General features: G+C 52.5%; 1 protein-coding gene across 3 annotated transcripts in view; it reads left to right on the forward strand.

Moving 5' to 3' along the window:
- RYR1 (ryanodine receptor 1) overlaps positions 1–22,749 on the forward strand; it is a 106,321-nt gene that overhangs the window by 46,588 nt on the left and 36,984 nt on the right. For 2 of the 3 annotated variants that reach the window (XM_036231615.1, XM_016165252.2), the window contains 32 exons: positions 79–248; positions 1,522–1,742; positions 1,831–1,921; positions 2,824–2,964; positions 3,309–3,472; positions 3,581–3,659; positions 3,874–3,963; positions 4,408–4,548; positions 4,884–4,958; positions 5,060–5,135; positions 5,474–5,597; positions 5,952–6,067; positions 7,291–7,358; positions 7,439–7,560; positions 8,053–8,102; positions 8,538–8,598; positions 8,690–8,928; positions 10,893–10,974; positions 11,507–11,637; positions 11,871–12,203; positions 13,057–13,297; positions 14,631–14,718; positions 14,836–14,928; positions 15,273–15,287; positions 16,417–16,587; positions 18,127–18,186; positions 18,402–18,539; positions 19,027–19,139; positions 19,323–19,419; positions 19,669–19,775; positions 21,371–21,422; positions 21,554–21,619. In XM_036231615.1, coding sequence (XP_036087508.1) covers positions 79–248; positions 1,522–1,742; positions 1,831–1,921; positions 2,824–2,964; positions 3,309–3,472; positions 3,581–3,659; positions 3,874–3,963; positions 4,408–4,548; positions 4,884–4,958; positions 5,060–5,135; positions 5,474–5,597; positions 5,952–6,067; positions 7,291–7,358; positions 7,439–7,560; positions 8,053–8,102; positions 8,538–8,598; positions 8,690–8,928; positions 10,893–10,974; positions 11,507–11,637; positions 11,871–12,203; positions 13,057–13,297; positions 14,631–14,718; positions 14,836–14,928; positions 15,273–15,287; positions 16,417–16,587; positions 18,127–18,186; positions 18,402–18,539; positions 19,027–19,139; positions 19,323–19,419; positions 19,669–19,775; positions 21,371–21,422; positions 21,554–21,619 — 3,815 coding nt within the window. The remainder of the gene's footprint in view (positions 1–78; positions 249–1,521; positions 1,743–1,830; positions 1,922–2,823; positions 2,965–3,308; positions 3,473–3,580; positions 3,660–3,873; positions 3,964–4,407; positions 4,549–4,883; positions 4,959–5,059; positions 5,136–5,473; positions 5,598–5,951; positions 6,068–7,290; positions 7,359–7,438; positions 7,561–8,052; positions 8,103–8,537; positions 8,599–8,689; positions 8,929–10,892; positions 10,975–11,506; positions 11,638–11,870; positions 12,204–13,056; positions 13,298–14,630; positions 14,719–14,835; positions 14,929–15,272; positions 15,288–16,416; positions 16,588–18,126; positions 18,187–18,401; positions 18,540–19,026; positions 19,140–19,322; positions 19,420–19,668; positions 19,776–21,370; positions 21,423–21,553; positions 21,620–22,749) is intronic. The other variant, XM_036231616.1, reaches the window with a different exon arrangement.

Genomic DNA, 22,749 nt, shown 5'->3' on the forward strand with positions numbered 1-22,749 from the left:
AGGGAGTGATGCCTGATGCTGGGGAGGGGGTGGCTGGGTCTGAAGGGCATCCCTGACCCCCTGCATCCTTGCCCCCAGATGGAGCTCTGGTACAGCCAAAGATGTCAGCATCCTTTGTGCCGGACCACAAGGCGTCCATGGTGCTCTTCCTGGACCGTGTGTATGGCATCGAGAACCAGGAATTCTTGCTGCATGTGCTGGACGTGGGGTTCCTGCCAGACATGAGGGCAGCCGCCTCGCTGGACACGGTGAGCAGCTGGCCACTTCCCTCCCTCCAGCGTGGGAAGAGCAGCGGCACACTTGTTTGTTCTGAAATCGTATACATATTCTGATTCTCCCTTTCCCACCATCAAGATAGAAAACAAAAACCAAGAAAAACTCTGAGTTCTGTGAAAAGGGGAATGGAAATCTCCAGCACCTCAGGTTATAAGAAATAATCATTCTCAGTGATCACTCAGCATCATGTCAACACAAAGACCGATGCACAAAACAGTATGATTAACAGAAGGTGACAGGCCAAATAAGATGAGGACTGAGAACTGACCACTGGTTTGGCTAGATGGAGGTCACTGGTGACCTTGACAGGCAGTTTCAGTGAGGCAGTGGGTTGAAAGCCTTACCGGAGAGGATTTAAGGAGCCTGAGAAATGAGGTATGGGGGACGCTGAGTGTTCACAGTTTTTACACAGGTTGGTGACAGAGGAGGCAGAGGAATGGAGATGTGCTGGAGGGATCAAGAAAAGGCTCTTCTTAAGATGGGAGAAATAACAGAAATAACTGTTGGCCATTAACTGGGAAAGCAAACACAGGAACTTGAATCTATAACTACCAGTTTGTCAGAAATACAGGGGGCAGAGGAACAAGTTTTACTGACACCACCAGGAAGCGACTAGCAAAAGCCAAAATTATGAAATGACCTAGTTTCTTCAGCAAATAAATAGTATTTTAAAAGGGAGGAAAAAGGACAGTTACAAATGAAAAGATCCAAGAGACCCATCGACCAAATATAGTTTGTTGACCTTCCTGGGGCCCTGATCCAAACAACCCCTGTTAAACACAAAGCAATTTCGAGACAATTGGAGAAAGTGTATCATGAGTATTAAGACTGGTAATTCTGTGAGATGTGATAACGGCAGCATGGAATGTTAAATAGAAGTGCTTGTCTGAATGGAGATGCATTCTATATTTAAATATCTTTGGGCAAAATAGCATATGGCTGGGGATTGCATGGAAATATTACAGAAAAAAAGGGTGGAGTTAGAGGAAATAAACATGCCGAAAGTGGAAATCTGCAGAACAGTCTAATCTGGGTAATGGAGGCTTCCACACTTGTGGCTTCACATACTTTTGTGTGTGTTTGAAATTCACATAGTTCAAAGTAATAAGGAAGTAGAGACTGGGAGCAGCAGGTTTGGGGGTAAGATCAGAAGTGTGGGTCATTTGCCTAGAGTTGTCCTAGTGTGGTTGCCAGGGCAACCCCAGGAGCCTGCAGCGGGCCTGATGTCTCCACTCTGCGCCCCAGGCCACCTTCAGCACCACCGAGATGGCGCTGGCGCTTAACCGCTACCTGTGCCTGGCGGTGCTGCCGCTCATCACCAAATGTGCGCCACTGTTTGCGGGAACCGAGCACCGCGCCATCATGGTGGACTCCATGCTTCACACGGTGTACCGCCTTTCCCGTGGCCGCTCGCTCACCAAGGCACAGCGCGACGTCATCGAGGATTGCCTCATGGCACTCTGCAGGTGGGACGCGACCCAGGGGCGTGAGCCTGGCCATGCGGTGGGGCCTGCCTTCGGGTGAGAGCCCATCGCCCGCTGAACATCCCCGCAGGTACATCCGGCCGTCCATGCTGCAGCACCTGCTGCGGCGCCTGGTGTTTGACGTGCCCATCCTTAACGAGTTCGCCAAGATGCCGCTCAAGGTGAGGGCAGGTGCCCTTTAGAGTATTCATTTACATGCCCCGCCCACCCGCCTTCTCTGCCCTCCGACTTTGGGACTCATTTGATTGGCACTTCCCAGGCCAGTTAACCTGGGAATGTGAGGGCATTCTTTAGCATTTCATTTGCACACTGGGATTCCCAGGACATTCACTTTGCGTCATTAGTGCCTCTAACACTCCCTAATTAGCGTCCAATTTCCCTAACAGTGAGCCAGCCTACACCTAAATTAGCATATATTTGCATGGGACACACTACTTTTCCTAATTAGCTTGCTTATTCTCTTGCCCAGACCACCAACCTCCTACTATTTAAATGAGTGCTTTCATTTAAATAAACAGTACCACAGCCATTCTGAATATTTGCACACTGTCTCTCCTATTATTTTGCATAAGGAGATACCCCCAACTTCGATATTGTCACTATTTTGCATAACACATCTAAATCAGCTCCTCTTTCAAATTTGCAGATTGGATGTGGAGGCTCTCTTCCCAATTACCACATATTTGCATGGGGTGCCACTTATGTTTCTATTTGGCATGATTTACATAAGAGCAGATCACTGTATCCATATGCCCCTTTACTCAAGACCCTATTCATGGATTAATGTTAGCATGCTTATTTGTGTAAAGCAACACCAGACAGATCCAGTTCTTGTTTAATGCTCATCCCGACTCCAAATCAGAATGTTAAATTTGCATAATAAATTGTCCAGGACCACTCCCCAGTAAGCATAGCCTTCCCCTTCATTAACATATCACTTGCACCCATCCCTCCCTCAAAATATAAAAGCACCGGCAGCTTCCCTGGGCTTCCCTGGACCTTTATTTGCCTGCCAACTCTTTCCACCACCGTCATTGTGTGTCCCTTTCTTGCTCCCACCCAGCTCCTCACCAACCACTATGAGCGGTGTTGGAAATATTACTGCTTGCCCACGGGCTGGGCCAACTTTGGCATCACCTCGGAGGAAGAGCTGCACCTCACAAGGAAACTCTTCTGGGGCATCTTTGACTCGCTGGCCCACAAGGTCTGGGCATCCAGGGGGGCCTGAGAGGAGCTTATTTCTAGGGGTTGGGGTCCAAAGTTAGGATCCAGACTGAAATCTCCAACTCTGGAGTTTGCATCTGAATATGTGAGGTCTCTGGTTTGGGTGTCGTGAAAGAGAGGATGGGCCTCTCATTTGGGGGCTTAGAGAAATATAGGGGTGGTTTGAGGGTCCAGATGGGGCTAAGGGAAAAGAGATTATAATTCATGTCTGAAGGCTCAGGGCAGATAGTTGCTGATGGGAGGAATGAGTTTGAAGTCCTAGGGCTCCAGGATCTGAAGGCGCAGCCAGACCTGCAGTGACTCCTCCACCCCTGGCATCCCCAGAAGTATGACTCAGAGCTGTACCGCATGGCTATGCCGTGTCTATGCGCCATCGCAGGAGCCCTGCCCCCAGACTATGTAGACGCCTCATACTCATCGAAGGCTGAGAAAAAAGCCACAGTGGATGCTGAAGGCAACTTTGATCCTCGACCTGTGGAGACCCTCAAGTGAGGCCTAGGGAAAGGAAGGGGTGAAGACTGGGGGATGGGAGGAGAATGTGTCAGAGATGGAAGAAGGGGCCAGTCCCAATATCTGCTGACCCTCTCCCCCAATAGCGTGATCATTCCAGAGAAGCTGGACTCCTTCATTAACAAGTTTGCGGAGTACACACATGAGAAGTGGGCCTTTGATAAGGTTGGCATTGGGATCCTCCCCTCCCCAGGAACCTCCACCCTTGCCAACCTTCTTCAAGACCCCAGCTTTCCTGAGCCCCCTTAACTCTTCCGAAGCCCTCAGCTGCTCCAGGGTTCTGCTTCTGTGCCCCCTGGGCTGCTTTCTACACCTCTTCCTACCCCCATCCCAAGCCCCAAAGTGGCACTGCCTTGACCCGTCTCCTTCCCACCTTCAGATCCAGAACAACTGGTCCTACGGGGAGAACATAGATGAGGACCTGAAGACCCACCCCATGCTGAGGCCTTACAAGACCTTCTCGGAGAAGGTGACCAAGCCCTGGGGGGGTCCAAAATGAAACCTTAAAATTTGGGGGTTCAGGGATGAGTGAGTCTGCTCCATGGGCTTGGATCTAGCTGGGCCCCCCTCTATGGACGTGCCTTCCCTCGAACATAGTTACCTCCCCTAGACCCGGGACTCCTAGTGTTCCTTCTGGAAGAGTCGGAGAGACTGGGTTTTATTTCCTGATCATACAACTTAACTTCTCTGAGTCTCGTGTGTAAGATGGAGTAATGAGAATTTGTTTGGGAGGCCCTGGTACAGAACAGGGAAGAGACCTGGCTTCGAATCTGACTGGACCACTTCTTAGCCATGTCCTCAGGGCTTTCCCCCTTCTTGGGCACTGGAAGTCAGAGAAGCTGAGCCATGGGCTCCTACCTCCACCCCACTCTCACCCTGTTCCACCAACTTCACTCCCTTCTGTCCACCGCAGGACAAAGAGATTTACCGCTGGCCCATCAAGGAATCCTTGAAGGCCATGATTGCCTGGGAATGGACGATAGAGAAGGCCAGGGAGGGTGAGGAGGAGAAGGTGGAGAAGAAGAAGACTCGGAAGATCTCCCAAAGTGCTCAGGTGGAAGCGGGGCCTGCGGGGAGGGCAGGGTCGTGGAGGGGCGGTGAGAGGCTAGAATAAGGGGCGGGGCCAGGAGAGTATGGGGCCAGGAAGGAGGTGAGGTCAGGGGAAGGGGATAGGCCAGGAGAGGGGTGCAGGTGAAGGCCCAGAGGTCCGGGAAAGGAGAGAGCTTGGTCTGAAGAACTGCAAAGGGCAGAGGTGAGGGAGGGGGTAGCTCAGAGACAGGGCCTTAAGGAGAGGGCGCAAAGCAGGGGTCTAGGGCCAGGTGAGGCGGAGTTGGGGCTTGGACTTACTGTTAGTCCATCAACCGCCTCATCACTCCCTTATCCTCCCAGACTTACGATCCGCGAGAAGGCTACAACCCTCAGCCTCCTGACCTCAGCGGAGTTACCCTGTCCCGGGAGCTGCAGGTGAGACCCCAGATCCTTTATTTGAGGGCATGGAAGTGTCTGCTGGGGTGGGAGAGGTCATCCTCTCGATATTGGTCTTGACTCTATGCATCCACTCCCAGGCCATGGCGGAACAACTGGCGGAAAATTACCATAACACCTGGGGGCGGAAGAAGAAGCAGGAACTTGAGACCAAGGGTGAGAGCACCCGTCCGACCCCGGCACAGACCCCCTCCTTCGCAGCCCCTAGTTACAGGTTCCGGAATCATAAAGGACCCACCTTAGAGTTGTAGGGCTTTCATCTTCAACAATTGCTTTTACACTCCAGAACGTCCGTTTCTGCGTTTGTGCAGTGGGGATAACAGCGTTTACTACGTAGGGTTGTGGTGAGGCTGTGCGGGCATCGGAAAGCAGTGTTTTGATTATGCTTATCTTTGTCTTTATTACTATAATTATACAAACCCTCAACTGAAGGACCCACTTCAGTGCGAGCAGGTCCCTCCCAGCACCCTGATTTCTGGTCTTTGCCGCCCCAGGTGGCGGGACCCACCCCCTGCTGGTCCCCTATGACACGCTCACGGCCAAGGAGAAAGCACGAGATCGAGAGAAGGCCCAGGAGCTCCTGAAGTTCCTGCAGATGAACGGTTATGCGGTCACCAGGCACGTGGGCTGAGCCCTGGGCCTGGGAGCGGTGGGGAGCAGGGGCAGAACCTGCAGGGCAGAAGCTGGGAGAACCCAGGTCAGGGTGGCGGAGGAGGGGCCAAAGAGGGGAAGAGGCTAAGAGCGCGGGGACTGGAGCGTGGGGGCGGGGCCAGAGGGAGGCGGAGGCTCAGGGGGCGGGGCCTGGAGAACCGAAGTGAGTCCAGTCCAGGGAGGAGCTAGAAACTTTGGGGGACCCAGGATGAAGCAGAAGTCTGTAGACGCGGGGCCTAGGGGAGCAGGCGCGGAGCTGGAGGAGGGTGGGGAACGGCGTTCTTGGTTTAGGCTGACCCCTCCCGCCGCCTTTCCACGCAGAGGCCTTAAGGACATGGAGCTGGATACGTCTTCCATTGAGAAACGGTTCGCCTTTGGCTTCCTGCAGCAGTTGCTGCGCTGGATGGACATTTCCCAGGAGTTTATCGCCCACCTCGGTACGGAGAAGCCCCTCCCTGATGCCTTCCCTACCTGGGACCCAGTTCATGCATGTCTCCTTCCCCTCCTCATCTAATTGCTGTGCCAAACAGTGTTCTCAGTGTCGATAATAAACAGTGAACAAGACAAAGATCCCTGTCTTGCAACTTGCAATCCTGTGGGTGGAGTCAGACAATTAACATCAGAAATAACTAATCGCTTGGCATGCGAAAAGGTGGATAGTGTTATGGGAAGAAGAGCCAGCTGAGGGGTGTGGGGAGGGGAGGATTCCAGGGTGACCCCAAAGGAGCCAGGGAGGGGGCAGTGGGAGCAGTGGGGACGTCTGGGGAGAGTATTCCAGGCAGAAAAACAGCCAGTGCAAAGGCTCTGAGAGCTCCCTGCTATCAGTATTAGGCCCGTGTGGCTGCATTAGAGTGACTGAGAAGAAGAATGAGAGCAAATGGGGTCAGAGAGGCAACAGCGGCAGCTCCAAGAGTGGGGTTTCCTGAAAATATGTAGAGCTCACATTTATTTCAACATTTAATATTAGAAATGTTTGGGGTCTTTATTTAGAAGTTTGGTGATGTTTTTGTGATCAGAAATATGCCGTAGGAACTCAACCCTTCTTTATGTTATTTAGCCTATGGTCAAATTGGTTTCCTCATACACCGTTTTGCTTAGAGTCATGGTTTCTAAGAACCTGACGAGGATGTTAAGTGAGGACTTACTGTACACAGACCTCCAAGGTGGGAGGAGATGGTGCAAGGACTTTCTCACAGTGCCAGGGACATAGCAAGTGTTTAATAATTGAAGTCAGCATTATTGTTTTAATAGTATTAATTATTACTATCACAATTATTATGTTTGAAAATGATTTCTGCTTTAAATTTAATGGTGTCAACTTCTTGCTTCATTTGGTTCATCATTCCTTTATTCCAAATTTACCCAGTTCTGGGTATTGGTGTTCAGGAAGAAAAAGGCTTGTGATAGGTGAGGAGGGGGGTGGTCCATGGCCTTACCCCACCCCAGTTTGTCCTCTTTCCCATTTGCAGCCTCAGGAAGGGTTTAATCAAGGAGTTAGGGGAGCCAAAGAAAAGTAGGAGAGAGAAGTTTATTTCAAAGATAACAGAGGTGATTTCATGTCAAGAGTTTATTTCCCATCATATCCTAACTGCCCCATCAGAATACCCTGAGTTCCTTAGCCTTGAACCCACCATGACCCCTATTTGCCCTCCCCCACCAGAGGCTGTGGTCAGCAGTGGACGAGTGGAAAAGTCCCCACATGAACAAGAGATTAAATTCTTTGCCAAGGTCAGAGCTGGGCTCAGAAGCTGGAGGGGGCTGGAGACTGGGTGGGCTCTCATCATCTTTTATCTCCACCCCACCCCCAGATCCTGCTCCCTTTGATCAACCAGTACTTCACCAACCACTGCTTGTATTTCCTGTCCACACCTGCCAAAGTGCTGGGCAGTGGTGGCCACGCCTCCAACAAGGAGAAGGAAATGATCACCAGGTGGGCTGCCCTGTGCTCTCTGACCCAGCCCCCTGACCTCATAGCATTGTATTCCTGGACCTTTTACTCTCAACCTTGAACCTTAAAGGTTCTGTCCTGGGTACTGGGCACTGACTGCTCTACCTGCAGAGGTGATTAAAGAGCTAGGGTGACCAGCCATCCTGGTGTGCCCAGGACCGAGGGGTTTCCCAGGACACGGGACTTTCAGGCAAACTGGGATGAACTAGTTGCCCTGTCAGAAGGACAGACCTGCCTCCCCACCCCACAACATGCCAGCTGTTGCCCCGTGACTTTCAGGCTTGCTCATCCCTCTGCCCTTCCCCACCCCTTCTGTCTCCTTTGTTTTCTTCCCTATCATCCTACGTCCTCCTGGCTCTGTCTTCTGCCCCTCTTTCCCTGTCCCTGCCTCTAATTGTGTCACCACTGTTCTTGTCCCTTTGGAGTCCTCAATCTCAGTTTCTCTTGTCCTTCCATTCCTTTCTCTATCGTCAGCCTCTTCTGCAAGCTTGCCGCTCTTGTCCGTCACCGAGTCTCTCTCTTTGGTAAGTAGTTCTGCCTGAGCCCTTCTTCCTAATCTCCCTTCTCTTCCTCTCATCATCAACCCCACCCTGAAGAAATATGGCCCAGGTTTAAGCTTAATTTGAAGAACCTACACTGTGTTCTCCTTCTGGACCCGGCATGGGCTGGGTAGTTCTGAGGACAGGGCAGAGACTGGGACAGTCTTTGGACTTGCCCTCATTGAGCTTCCAGGCTGGTGGGGGAAACAGACTCATCACCAGACAGCGATGGCCTGAGGGGTCAGGGCTGGAACTGGGGAGGGTCAGACAGAGGGGTCAAAGCCTGGATGGGGAAAGAGGAGGGCCTTTGGGAGTCCGGGCAGGGTGGGGTGGATGTGGGGAGAGATCAGTCGGGGTGGATGTAGAGAGAGGTACTGTCCTTCAACCCTTCCTTCAGCCTGTACTGTCATCTTGCCTTAGGGACGGATGCCCCAGCTGTGGTCAACTGTCTTCACATCCTGGCACGCTCTCTGGATGCCAGGTAGGGCAACAGGTCATGGTTCCCACTCCTAGACTCTCTGAAATCTAGACTCCCAGATTCTAGAACTGGGGTGTCCCCGCTTCCCTCCTAGGACGGTGATGAAGTCAGGCCCTGAGATTGTGAAGGCTGGCCTTCGTTCCTTCTTTGAGAGTGCCTCGGAGGACATCGAGAAGATGGTGGAGAACCTGAGGCTAGGCAAAGTGTCACAGGCGCGCACACAAGTGAAGGGCGTGGGCCAGAACCTCACCTACACCACCGTGGCCCTGCTGCCTGTCCTCACCACCCTCTTCCAGCACATCGCCCAGCACCAGTTTGGAGATGATGTCATCTGTAAGGGCTCCTGACCCCGAGGGCAGGGGTTAGGGGGCCAGTTCAGCCACCACCACCCATTCCTGTGTGTCTGATAGAATCCTCGGGTGTTTAAGTGTGTATTTATTGGGTGGATTTACTGCTGTAAGCAAAGTGTGCATTCAGTAAATTAGTAGGTGATAGAATGAGTTTATTAGGATGTGAGTCCAGCAGCTCTAAATCACCATAGCTCAAGCAAGATAGAAGTGTATTTTCTTCTCATGTAACAATCTACTTGTAAGTGGATCATAATGTTAGAATCCCAGGTTCCCTCCATCTTGTCGCTCTGCCATCTCTGAAGTACTGCCTTTATCCATATGGTCCAAGATGGCATTAAGTCCTCATTCTAGCCAGCAGGAAAGGAGAAAAAGCAAAGAGGGGGGGGGGGCCTCAGTTCTTTAAAAGGAACAACCTAAAAGTGGTCCAATCGCTCCTGCCCACATCCATCCCATGGGCCAGAACTTAGAACGTGGCCCCGTGTTGCTGCAGGGAGGCTGGGAATTAGCCTTTATCTTGGGAGGTCACATGAGATCTATTACTAGGAAGAAGATAAGAACGAAAGAAGGTAAGAGCCCTCTGGAAGTCAATTAGCAGTGTCCGCCATATTTATCCAACCAAATGGCACCTACGGTATGTGACCTTGCCTGAGATCTCGTGACAGGTCACACAATGTGTAACGTAGTGTTGTTAAAGAGACACAGGCAAGGTGAACACCTAGTGGGATGTCATGACATTCTGTGTTCGGGTGCTCGAAGAGCCGTATAAGCTGTGGCTTGGACCTTAGCGGAGCCGAGAAAAGGGCAGGAAGGGCTGGTGGCAGAGGCGCTCAGAAGCCGTTCAGCGTGAGGCTCAAGGCCCTGGCCTGGGGACCTGGGGACAGTGGGGCCTCCAAGAGACAGACTGGAAGAAGTAACAAGTTTGTGGGAGAAGGAACAGTTTGGGACTCAGTGTTGTGAGGGGCCCAGGGGAGGTGACCAGGATAGCGTGTAGGGCCAATGGGCTGTGGGGATGGGGGGAGAGTGGAGCCACGTCTCAGCTCGCTGTCTGCTGGAAATTAGAACCTAGTGATAAAAGTAAGAAAGGTAGCGCCCAGATGGGTGTTCCTCTCACTCCAACATTTTATTTTGAAAATTTAAAAACATACAGAGAAGTTGAAGGAAGAGAGTTATGAATTTGCCCCATTTGCTTTACCTTTCACTTTATGGGTAAAAGGATCTGCAGACTTTTTTGTTAAACTTTTGAATCTGACATCCACACACAGTGACATCTCGTCCCTAAATATTCAGCCTGCACCTCCTGGTGTAAGAACCTTCTCTCACGTAAACACAGTGTCAGTATCACTCCTAGCTTGACTGTATTTAAGTTTCCCTATTACTCTCAAAATGTCTTCGAATTTTTTTGAGTCAGAATCCGGCGAAGTTTCTCTCGTGGCTCCATAGTCTCTTTTCAGTCTAGAACAGCTCCCCTGCCCTCCCTTTGCTTCGTGACACTTGTGAAGTTGATGAGGTTCTTATCCTGGCCCCCTGGGGAGGGGGTGGCCAACCTAAAGTTGTAGTCAGGGTTGCACGTTCGTTTGCAGTTTTCCAGAGAGTGTCCCTCACTATCATCGAAAAGGTCTATGACTCCCCTCCGAAGGGAGAACAGAACTAGCTTCTACTGAGTGCCTGCTGGGTACCTTGTTTTAATTGCTTTCTAAGTATTAACTCATTTGATCTTCACAACGACCTCCATGAAGAAGATACTATAATTATCCCCATTTTACAGATAAGAAAACTGAGGCCAAGAGTGTGGTATTTGCTTGAATCACAAAACTAGTAAATGGCAGGCTGGCTTTACAGCCCCTGCTGTTACCCACCACTCGGAGACAAGGGAGGGGGGAGGGGAGACTGGTATGGTAGGCGCATCCCTGACCCTCACACCCAGCCTCGCCCTGCTCTCTCCTTCAGTGGACGATGTCCAGGTCTCGTGCTACCGAACGCTGTGCAGCATTTACTCTCTAGGAACAACCAGGAACTCTTATGTGGAAAAGTAAGGAGGGAGAGCCATAGTTTGGGACTGTGGGGGCTCAGGGAAGGGTGGGGCACAGGAGAAGATGGTGGGGTGAAAAGCAGGGGAGATGTTCAGAGTCTTCAACAGCAAACATGTGCACGGTGGCAGCTGCAATTCCCCAAGGTGGCCACGTGAGGGAAGTCGGGGGAAGGCCAGTGAAGGACGCCGAGGCCACTGGCTGGAGCAGAGGCGGGCAGGTGGGCACAGGGACCAGGTTGTTTTCCACTGGGAAATAAGCTTGCCCTAGCAGGGGGCCCAAGTAACAAGGGTGACACACAGGAGCCACTGCACGCTGGGGACACGGGCGGGCCTTGGTAGTGCCCACGTGGGCCCTCCTGAGGCGGGATCACCTGTGGAGCAAGAGGGCACTCAGGAAGCCTGGTGCAAAAATGCTGAGTGGCAGCTCTGCTCTAAAAGGCGCTGGGGAACTGGGCCCCAGGTCTGTGCAAGCTGGGCCAGGTCCCAGGTATGGGCGGGGGATGCCTGGCAGCTGAGGACCCCCCTCTTTCAGGCTGCGGCCAGCGCTTGGGGAGTGCCTGGCCCGCCTGGCAGCGGCCATGCCGGTGGCGTTCCTGGAGCCTCAGCTGAATGAGTATAACGCCTGCTCGGTGTACACCACCAAGTCCCCCCGGGAGCGGGCCAGTAAGTTGTGCGGACTGGGGCAGCTGCTGGCATTCCGTTCCCCCCAGCACAGGGCCCGGTGAAAGCCTACTATGAGGGGGGTGGTATGGCCCAGTCTGGGCTCTGAGGGGCTGAGGATTGGGGGTGCTCCAGATTGGGAAATCCCAGAGTTTGTGAGGGCCCTGGTTTGTGGTATGGGCACTGAGGTCTGGGGGTGATAAGTTGGCATGCCCTGACCCCTCTCTGCACCCCAGTCTTGGGGCTCCCCAACAGCGTGGAAGAGATGTGTCCTGACATCCCAGTGCTGGAGCGGCTCATGGCAGACATCGGGGGGCTGGCCGAGTCGGGGGCCCGCTACACGGAGATGCCACACGTCATTGAGATAACACTGCCCATGCTGTGCAGCTATCTGCCCCGCTGGTGGGAGCGCGGACCTGAGATGCCCCCACCCGCCTTGCCTGCTGGGGCCCCCCCGCCCTGCACAGCTGTCACCTCTGACCACCTCAACTCCCTGCTGGGTAATATCTTGCGAATCATCGTCAACAACCTGGGCATCGATGAGGCCTCCTGGATGAAGCGGCTCGCTGGTGCGTCTATGGGGCATTGACTCTGAGTGCCGGGGCCCCTCGATCTGATGGTCTGAGCGGGAGATGCTGGCTTCTATAGTCTCCTGGAAGTTCGGGGGTCAAGGTCAAGGTTGTCTCAGGGTGAAAGGCCAAAGGTTATAGCGAGAGGTCAGAATCTCAGACTCAGAGGGTCTGGGGTGGATGGATGGGTCTGGGAAGTCCTCCAAGCTGGATTCTGAATTTCTGGAACCTTGGAGCCTTAGGTCAGGGGTAAGGAGCTGGGTCAGAGCCTGGGTTCCTTAGACAAAGGGTCAGAGGATGAGGTTAAGGTCCCTGATACGAAAGGGATTATAGATCAGAGATCAAGAAATGAGTCTTTAAAGGGTTGAGATTCCTGGTTCAGAAGTTCTGTGTTGAAAATTGGGTCAAACTAGAGATCAGGGCTGGGATCAGAGGCCAGAGTTGGGGGTCAGAGGCTGGGGCAGGAAGCCAGAGGTCATAGTCAGAAATCATGCAGTGAGGGAAGAGTCTGGGTTTGAGCCAGCTCAGAGGTTACAGACTGGGGTGAGAAGTCATGAGCTAGGGTAAGATATTAAATTAGATTCATTTGTTGGGGTCAGAGGTCAGGGGCTTGTGTCAGACTAGGGTCACAGGTTTAGGTCAGGTTCAGGGGCTATGTCAGAGGTTAGGGCCCAAGATCAGGAGTGGGATTGGAGGTAGTGCTGGTGCCAGAGGCCAGGGTCACGCCAGGGTCAATGATAGCTGCTGGGATGGGATGGGAGCAGAGAGGTCAAGGGGCGAGATCAGAGGTCTTAGGTCAGATGCTGTAGTCAGAGGCCAGCCAGCAGAGAGTGCCCCCCGTTTGCTTCTGCAGTGTTTGCTCAGCCTATTGTGAGCCGGGCCAGGCCCGAGCTCCTGCACTCGCACTTCATCCCGACCATCGGGCGGCTGTGCAAGCGGGCGGGGAAGGTGGTGGCCGAGGAGGAGCAGCTGCGCCTGGAGGCCAAGGCAGAAGCTGAGGAGGGCGAGCTCCTGGTGCGGGATGAGTTCTCTGTGCTCTGCCGGGACCTGTACGCTCTCTACCCACTGCTCATCCGCTACGTGGACAACAACAGGTCAGCACGTCCCCAGCCGTCCCCCCATACACACTGCGGCCTGACCTCTGGCTTCCCCAAACCCCAGCTGACCCCTCGCCTTCTGGCTCGTTATAAACTTCTTGCAGTTCTCATTTAACCATCTTTCCGTTGTCCCCATTGCTTCTGACCCCCCAAAATCCAGCCTGCTGCTGTTTGCTCCCCTCCTGCCCCTTGCACCTCCTGAATCTGAGCCCCCGAGTGGTTGCCGTGTCAACAGTAAGGAGCCTGCTTCTCCCTCCAGCACTGGGTCTCCAGGCTGGGTAGATGGGGGTGTCTGAAACTTGTGCAGTGAAGCCCAATCATCGGGCCTTCCTCCAATGTCGGGAGAAGAAAGGAAGATAGTCCAGATGTGACCAGCCTCATTTTCCCCAGAAACTCGATCTTTAATAAAAGGGCAAGTGCGGGTATCCACCAAGTGCTAACATCTCCCAAAATTAGAAGCATTGTTTAAAGAATATTTACTCCTGGGTGCAGCCTAATCCAGGGTTAGCGAATAAGTTTCAATTCCAAGTTCCATCCTGGCTGAAAAAGATTTTAAGGTTGTCCCAGGGCTTCGTGAAAAAGGGCGCTCCCCATCCATGAGCCATGTCTGTCAGGAAGCAGAAATGGGAAGTGGTGGCATGCATGCCGGACACCTACTTGCACATCTGTCTTTGTGCTCACCAGAGGGTACTGCTGTAGGGTAGATTCCTAGGAGCGGGATGCTGGTCGAAGAGTTTGAACAGTAAATTGTGGTATATTTACACAATGGAATACTACACAGCACCGTAACCACACAGCAATGAAAATGAACAACGTCGCAGCACACATCAATGCAATGAATCTCACAAATGTCAGGTTAAATGAAAGAAGCCAAGAAAATAAGAAATAGAATACATATTGTATCATGATTTATGTAACATTCAAGGACAGACAAAAATAATTCACAGTCCATGACTCAAGACAAGGGTCACTTTTCAAGAGGAAGGAAGGGGGAGTGGCTGGGAGGGGCACTTGGGCGCTAGTGGGGACTGGAAGTACGCCATTTCTTGACTTGGGTAGTGGTTACACAGTGTATTTATTTTGTGATAATTCATCAAGTTGACAGTTCATATGTATGTTGTACTTCAACAGAAAGGTTAAAGAAAAAAAATTTTAAAGGAATGGTCGTTCAAAAATTTTAAATCATCTGAATGGCCAGATGACCATGGAAAACTCCTGCCTCCCGTTGCAGTCTACTGGTCCCCTTGATCCCTTTCCCTGAGATCTCTGTGGCCCCCTCTCCTGTGTGTCCCACCCCCCATGCCTCACCAGCCCCTTTCCCACCACCCAGGGCCCACTGGCTGACAGAGCCTGACCCCAGTGCTGAGGAGCTGTTCAGGATGGTGGGCGAGATCTTCATCTACTGGTCCAAGTCCCACGTGAGTCCCCCCCACTCCACCCTCTTCGCCTTACCCAAGAAGCTGCTGCCCTGAGGTGCCCTTCCCTCCCCGCCATGGCCGTCTGACCCCCTACACACACACTGCCTCCCCCACCAGAACTTTAAGCGTGAGGAGCAGAACTTCGTGGTCCAGAATGAGATCAACAACATGTCATTTCTGACTGCCGACAACAAGAGTAAAATGGCCAAGGTGGGTGCTTTGCTCTGGGAGGTGGACTTAGCAGGGAGGGAGGGAACACCCCCTAGGGCTTCCTACGAACCCCTCCAGCTGCCCCATCCTGGTCACATTCCCTGCAGCCCTCACAGCTTCCTCCTCTCTCATGTCCCATTTCCTCTCAAGTCCCCCTTATCCCATGTCACCCTTTCCCCTCTCCTTACACTTCCCACTGAGTCAGGGTCTGGGAGTGCCCGGCTGGGGGATGTGTGTCGGGTGGGGCAGAGGGGCCAGGGTCGGGTCAACTTGCAGTTGGGCCTGGGGTTCTCTGAGGGACTGGGGTAACCCTTCTTGTCTCTGTCTGCCACCTGATGAAGCAGGCGGGAGACGTACAGGTCAGCCCCTCATCTGGAACCTTCTGCATGGTGGCTCTTGGCTAATACCTTGTTCCCCACAAGTCCCAGCCTCTGCACTCCCTCCAGAACACCCCTGCCCCGGTTCCCCACCCTCACCATGGCGCCCAGCTGTCATCCTCTTCTCTCCCCATGCCTTCCCCCTTGTCCCCAACCATCCATTCCCTTCCCTACCCTCAGCTTTGGGCAATTTCACTTTTTTTTTTTAACTTTTGTTAAAAAACAAAAAAAACAAACAAAAAAACCCCCTCTCAGCTTTCCCCAAAGCATTGAAGCATTGTGGGCTGAGGTCTTGAGGAACAGAAATGGGGGTGGGACGGGCATGCGCATGGTGGGTTTAAAGCTTGGGCTCTGGAATCAGACACACTTGGATTAGAATCCTGATTCTGACAGTTGGCTGTTGGTCAACAGTCTTATCCTTTGAGCCTCTGCTGGCCTTCAGCCAGCGGCCTGGCCCAGGGCGCTGCGAGGACTCAGTGAGATGCTGCATGTGCGGCCTCCACATTGTGGATGTGGCACTGGCCGAAGCTTGTTACCAGGGCTTCTCATTGGCATGACCAGGTGGCCTCAACCACAGGGCTGCACCCAAGGCTTCAGAACACGGCTGGGGGACACTGAACCCCGTGCTCCTGCTTCCAGATCTTTCAGGATCTCTCTTGCTTCTCTGTCTTCCCGTCTCCTTGTCAGTCTCAGTCTCTCGGTGTTTCTCTGTTTCTTCCAACTTCTCGTCTCTTGGAACGCTGTGGTTCTGCATCTTTCATTCTTGGGGACTCAGTTTCGGGATATGAAGTGTGGGGTTGTGCATGTTTTTTGAGGGTTGTATTGGTTGTTCTTATGGGATTCTAGGAGAAGACTGCCAGAGGTTGAGAAAGGCCTGGGATTTGGGAGGAATCCGGAAGGTGTGGGATAGAAGTTGGAAATTTGGGATAGGGCATGGGTCTGGGAGGGCCAGGGCTGGGGGTCTGAAGTGAAAGATCAGCAAAGTATGGGGTGGCTCTGAGATCGAGGAGGGGCTGCCTGGTGTCCAGGCAGGGGGCTGGAGTGTGGAGTGGGGCTGGAGCCTGGGGCCTGGCTGGGACTCAGGCTAGTACTGAGCCCCATGTCCCCACAGTCAGGTGGCTCAGACCAGGAACGCACGAAGAAGAAGCGCCGAGGGGACCGGTACTCTGTGCAGACGTCGCTGATTGTGGCCACACTCAAGAAGATGCTGCCCATTGGCCTGAACATGTGTGCACCCACTGACCAGGACCTCATCACGCTGGCCAAGACCCGCTACGCCCTGGTGCCTGCCCAGCCCCATTCTGGAAACCTGCCAGGATCCCGCTCAGCACCCCACAAGCCCCTGAGACTCTGCTGAACCCCAGGATCCCACTGGGAGCCCCCCTTTAAAATCCTCCAGGACTCTGAGGGTTCATGGGGCCCCTAGGATGCCCTGAGCTTTCCCCCAGGATGCTGAGGACCCCACTTGGGGTACTGCCAGAGCCCTGGAACTTAAGGACCTTCCCTGAAACCCAGAAATGCCACTAAGACCCCAGGACCCAAGGAACAGGTTGAGGCTTCAGGGATCCTCAACTGAACACCCTCCCCCAGAACTATACCAAACCCATTATGACTCTGAGGACCCCACCTGAGATACCATTGGCACCCCTGAAACTCTGAGCCTTCTACCAGGACCTCACCAAACTTGTTGGGGCCCACTGAGCCCCTCATGACTCCACTGGTCCTCCCCTGAGCCTCTGGGTCCCCACTGAGCCCTCCAGCTCACCACCTCTTTCCCTCAGAGCCCTGCTGGCCCCTCCCTCTGGACTCTGTTGACATCAACTGAGCCCTGCAAAACTCTCAGGGGCCCAGTGAGCACCCTGTGACCCTAAGTAGCCCTGCAGAATTCTAATGGCCCCTTCTCCAGGTCCACACCTAATCCCTCTGAGGTCACAACAATCCCAGGGATCAATTGACCCTGCCCCCGGACTCTGTTAAACCTTCTGGGACCCCAAGGAGGCCTCCCAGGACCCTATTTATCCTTTGTATGGGATAACGACCCCCTAATCCTTTTCAGCCTCAGAGACCCTAAGAAACCCTCCCAGTATCCTGCCTGAGACCCCCTAGAACCTCCCCCCAGCACCCTGCTATGCACCTTGACAACCTACTAACCCTCGCCCCCCCGGGGGGGCCTGAAGACCACTGACTTTTCCCCTTGTATCACAAGCACCTCCTTTCCTAGAATCTTAAAGTCTCCTTCCTTCAGGACCTCAAGCTCCTCTCAGGAAGTGTTGGGTCCTGCCAAGACTTCAAAGAGCCCTCCAGGGCCCCTTTGACCCTTTGACCTGGTCCTGGAGGGCCCCCATCTCCTAGGACCCTAGGGAACCCCCACCCTGCTGACCCTCACTTTGGCCTCCATGTCAACACCATGACCTCTGCTGACCTGGCCATCTCCCTTATAACCCCCCTCACCCCTCTGATCTTCCAAAACTCCCTGCCCATTTTTCACTTACTCGAAGCCCAACTCTGACCCTCCTCTGACTTCCAGTAATCCCTCTGTGGCCTTATTTGACCTTTGAGGATATCCTTGTGTCACCTCTACCTCCTCTCAGCCCCACGAGGCCCCTCTGATCCTTACTGTCTCTTCGAGGTGCTTCTGTGGCCTCTAAGACCCCTCACCCCCTAACCACTCCTGACTTTTGAATCCTTTGGTTTCTCTCAGATCCTTCCCACACAAACTTCTCACCAGCTGCTGGGGTGACAGGCCTAGGAATGAAAGGGTTGTGGGTCAAGGAGGATACTGGGTCCTCCAAAGTGACCCAGCCTGGTCATGTTTCCCCAGAAAGACACAGATGAGGAAGTCCGGGAATTTTTGCAAAACAACCTTCACCTTCAGGGAAAGGTACGCCTCCTTAATCTGCATCTGGGCACGTCAGGATAATAGCAACAATAATAGGCAACGTTTGAGCACTTACTACGTACCAAGCATCGAAAGAAGCACCTTACTTGTACTCCTTATCAAATCGTGACAGCACTAAAAGAGGGGCGGGACAGCCGGAGAAGGGAGCGGGCAGGGGAGAGGCCCTCACGCCGGCCGCCTGCCCTTTCTCCTCTCAGGTCGAAGGCTCCCCTTCTCTGCGCTGGCAGATGGCCCTGTACCGAGGCCTACCGGGCCGCGAGGAGGACGCCGACGACCCGGAGAAGATCGTGCGCAGAGTCCAGGAGGTGTCCGCGGTGCTCTATCATCTGGAGCAGGTGGGCGGGGAGGAGACGGTCTTACTGCTGAGTGGCCGAAGCTTGGGTCTTTGGGCGGGGCAAGGGGCGGGCCTTGGGGCTGTGGGTGGGACCTGAGTGGAGCTTTGAGTTTAAATCGAGGTTTAGATCGGAAACTTGAATTGGGGACGCGACCTGGTGCTCGATCTTCGGCCAGGTACGGAACCGTGGGTCCAGGAATGCGGCCGGTTGGAGACTCCTTGACTCTGTGGGCAGGACCTGGGGGAGAGGGGGGCTTGGCCTTGGGGAGGGGCCTTGGCCTGTGGGTAGGACAAAGGGGAGAAATTTTGGTTTGGAAGTAGAGTCTAGGTCGGATTTTGACTCTATTGGTGGCGCTAAGGTGTTCCTTTGGCCCTGTGAGTCGGCCTGAATTTGGACTGGGGCACAGACGGCAGTTTCACTTGGAGCTGAAAGTGGGGATCGGGCCAGGGGCTGAGTCTGGGGACATGACAGATTGTCTTGCCCTCAGGTTGAGCACCCTTACAAGTCTAAGAAGGCTGTGTGGCACAAGCTCTTGTCCAAGCAGCGCCGAAGGGCGGTTGTTGCCTGTTTCCGCATGACTCCCCTGTACAACCTGCCGACGTAAGACTCCCAGGGAGGAAGAGAGCTAACGGGGTGGTGGGGAAGGAGTGGCTGAGCAGGCAGGAGGATGGAAGCCAACCCGATGCGGTCCTGAGAAATGGTCGGGGGAGGCAGATGCGTGGGAAGTCAGAGGCGGCGTGGAGCCAAGAAGGTCCCACTTCACCCCACACCCTCCCCTTGCAGGCACCGGGCATGTAACATGTTCCTGGAGAGCTACAAGGCCACATGGATCCTGACTGAAGACCACAGTTTTGAGGACCGCATGATAGATGACCTTTCAGTGAGCTGGGGCCTGTCTGGGAATGTGGGGGCAGAGAGGGCTAGGGCCGGAGGCGAGGCTGCCCATTGCACACCTCCGGGGTTCGTCCTTCGCATTGAGGGGTATGGGAAAGGCATCCCCTGGCTTGGGTAGAAGAGAGGGAGGGTGCAAGATGTGAGGGAAGAAAAAAGCATCCAGCCCAGAAGGGCTTTGGGGGAGACAGGAGAGGACTCCAGAAGCCCCTCCCCTAAGTCTTACCCCTCCCCCCAGAAAGCAGGGGAGCAGGAGGAGGAAGAGGAGGAGGTGGAAGAGAAGAAGCCAGACCCCCTGCACCAGCTCGTCCTGCACTTCAGCCGCACAGCCCTGACTGAAAAGAGGTGAGAACCCTTTCTCCATCTCTGAAAGGAACCCTCTACCTCCCTGCCCCCAGCAACCTCTCTGTTCCTCAAGAGAGACCCTCTGTGTCCTAGGGGAGCTCCACAGCTGATCTTCCAATGTTACTTTACTGGGACAGTCAGGGCTACCATGTACCGTTGGGTAGCTGAGCCCTTTACAAGGCCATCTCTTCTGAAGGGATCACATCACAGGCAATATTGATTTGAGTTTTTCTAGAAGAAAATGTCTTGCTCAAACAATATCAGTATATTAGAGGGAACAAATCAGTATATTATGACACATTTTCAGCAAATAAAAGTGAAGAAGGGGGGCCTTTTTCTAATTCACACAGTCTTCATATGGGCTAATGGCAGTCTTGGGAATAAATAACATAATAAGGGCTCTGCTGCTGCTGCTGCTAACAGGTGACATTTAGCAAGAGCTTATTATGAGTCAGGCACAATGCTAAGCACTTGACATCTGTATTCTCTCACTTAATCCTCATGCTGTGAGATAGATACTGTTACCAACTCCTTTCTGTGGATGAGGAAATGGACGCACAGGGATTTATTTTTCTCATATAAAGTGAAGTCAGGAGGTAGAAAGTCCAGGCCCGGGCAGTGACACACAGTGACAGTCACAGGGTCATTCAGGCTGACAGACTTGTTCAGGCTTTGTGCACTGCTGTTCTGAGCGTTTGCCTTATGATCACAAGATGGATGCTGAACTTCCGGACACGACCACGTGCCAGGCAGAAAGAAGAGGAGAGGCTTTTTTTTCTCTCTAAGCAATATCAAGATCTTTTTATCCAAGACGAGAAGCCCTCTTTGCTGGGCTTCTGCACATATCTCATCAGCCAGAATTTTGATATCAGGCTACCACTTACTATTAGCTACCGGGGAGGCTGGGAAGCTAAGGGCCCTGTTTTCCATCCTCTGGGAAAGCAGTGACTCTGGAGTTAGACTATCCAGGTTTGAATTCTGATACAAGCTGCGTAACGTTAGCCCAGAAGGTTCTTTGTGCCTCAGTTTCCTCACTGGTAAAATGGAGTTAGAAATATTTCTGTGAGCATTAATTTGTTAATATATATGAAGCACTCAGAACAAGGATTAACATAGGATAAATATTTAATAGGTCATGGGTATTTAATAGGTCTTCTACTACTACTACTATTACTGTTATTATTATTATTAACATTGAGGAGACCCAAGGGCAAGGTGGTTGGCTATAGTTGTCAAGTGAGCCATCAGGTGGTAAGATGGACCCAGAAACTCCAGGCTTCCGTCACGCCATTTTAGCAATCCCAGTGGAAAGGGAGCGCCTCCACTAATAGTTCCAGCAAAACTCCTAAAATGAGTTTCCCTGGACCAGCCAGACCACATGACCGTTTCTGACCTGTTACTGTGGCCGAGCAGATAAAAGTGCTGATTGGCTCAGCCTTGATCACAGGCCCACTCTGGCCATGGACAGTCTACTCCACGGGAACCACACAGCTTGAGCGTGGACCGGGGTGACTTTCCAAAGGAAAACTGGAAGCTGCTATAAGATGGGGGTCCTCTCTCCTGGGTTCTGATGATCTCCTCAATTACTTCCTCAGCAAACTGGATGAGGATTTTCTGTATATGGCATATGCGGATATCATGGCAAAGGTGAGACCCTGCCCCCATCCAGGGCAGGTCCCCTTTTCCCCAGCTGCCATGCCTGCCCACTGAAAGGGCTGGGGGTGAACTGGGGTATCTCCTCTGTTCCCCATCACCCGTAACTGATGCTCTGTCCCCAGAGCTGCCACCTGGAGGAGGGAGCGGAGAACAGTGAAGCTGAAGAAGAGGCTGAGGTTTCTTTCGAGGTAGGTGGGATCAGGAGGTGCTGGAGGAAAGGGACAGGGGACCCTGATTTTGGTCATCCCCTTCCATTCACTAAGTGTAAACAGATCAAAGCTGGCCTGACTCTGTGCTTTGTGATGTTGGGGACACTGCAGTTACGAAGTCAGTTCATGCATCAGACAGTAACAGCACAGAGTACTCGTGGTGGTGATGAAGGGAGCTCAGGAAGAGTGGTCAGGGCTGGGATGGGGGGACATAGGCAGGGGGACCAGGGCTGGGAAAGCCAGAGAAGCTTATGGAGCTATGAGGAAAGTTCGGGTAGCCCAGGTAAGGCTGCTGACCCAGCCAGGGGGGCAGTGCGTCAGGAGGGCTTCTCAGAGGAGGGGATGTCTGAGCGGGATGAAAGGAGTTGAAGAAAAGGAAAAAGATGTTCCAGGTAGGGGATACAGCACTTGCAAAGGCCAAGCAGTGAGAAAGAGCTAGTAAACATACAACACATCCATTCATCATTAAGGCAATCAAGCATTTCCCTGAATCCCTTAACTTCTTTTGTGACAGGGTTCCTTTTGATATCTGGTAAAGCTTTTCTCAGAATCATATTTTTAGATGTAGAACACGAATTCATAACATTGGAAATAAGCATATTAAAACTTATTGGGGATAACTTTGTAAATTTTATAAATGTCTAACCATTATGCTGCACACCCAAAACTAATATAAAACAATAGTGAATGTCAAAAAATAGTTATCAAAATATTATTTAAATTTTTTTATATAGTAATATCTGTACTTCTTTATTAATCTACCAAATAGCAAGATCTAACAGTGGGTCCAATAGCTACTGTAATTGATAAGTAGTGATGAATATAAGTGGTATTTTGGATACCTACAAAAATGTGACATGGAAAGATCTGTGATCCTTATTGGTGACACGACCATGAGTTATGATAATATTGCTATGATTTATGGCCTCATCCATAACGGGAGAAAATACTACATTTCAGTTAGAGGGTGGCAAACATAAAAATATAACTTTTTTCCTCGTTTAAGTTCACATACTGCCTGGATTTTATCCATCGACCTCTTGGAGGTCTGTGGGCCCAGAATAAGATTGCACCATGCCCAGCCCTGACTAGGCACAAGAGGCAAATCA

This window comes from Rousettus aegyptiacus, unplaced genomic scaffold (genome assembly GCF_014176215.1).
Source record: "Rousettus aegyptiacus isolate mRouAeg1 unplaced genomic scaffold, mRouAeg1.p scaffold_m13_p_14, whole genome shotgun sequence".
Lineage (NCBI taxonomy): Eukaryota > Metazoa > Chordata > Mammalia > Chiroptera > Pteropodidae > Rousettus > Rousettus aegyptiacus.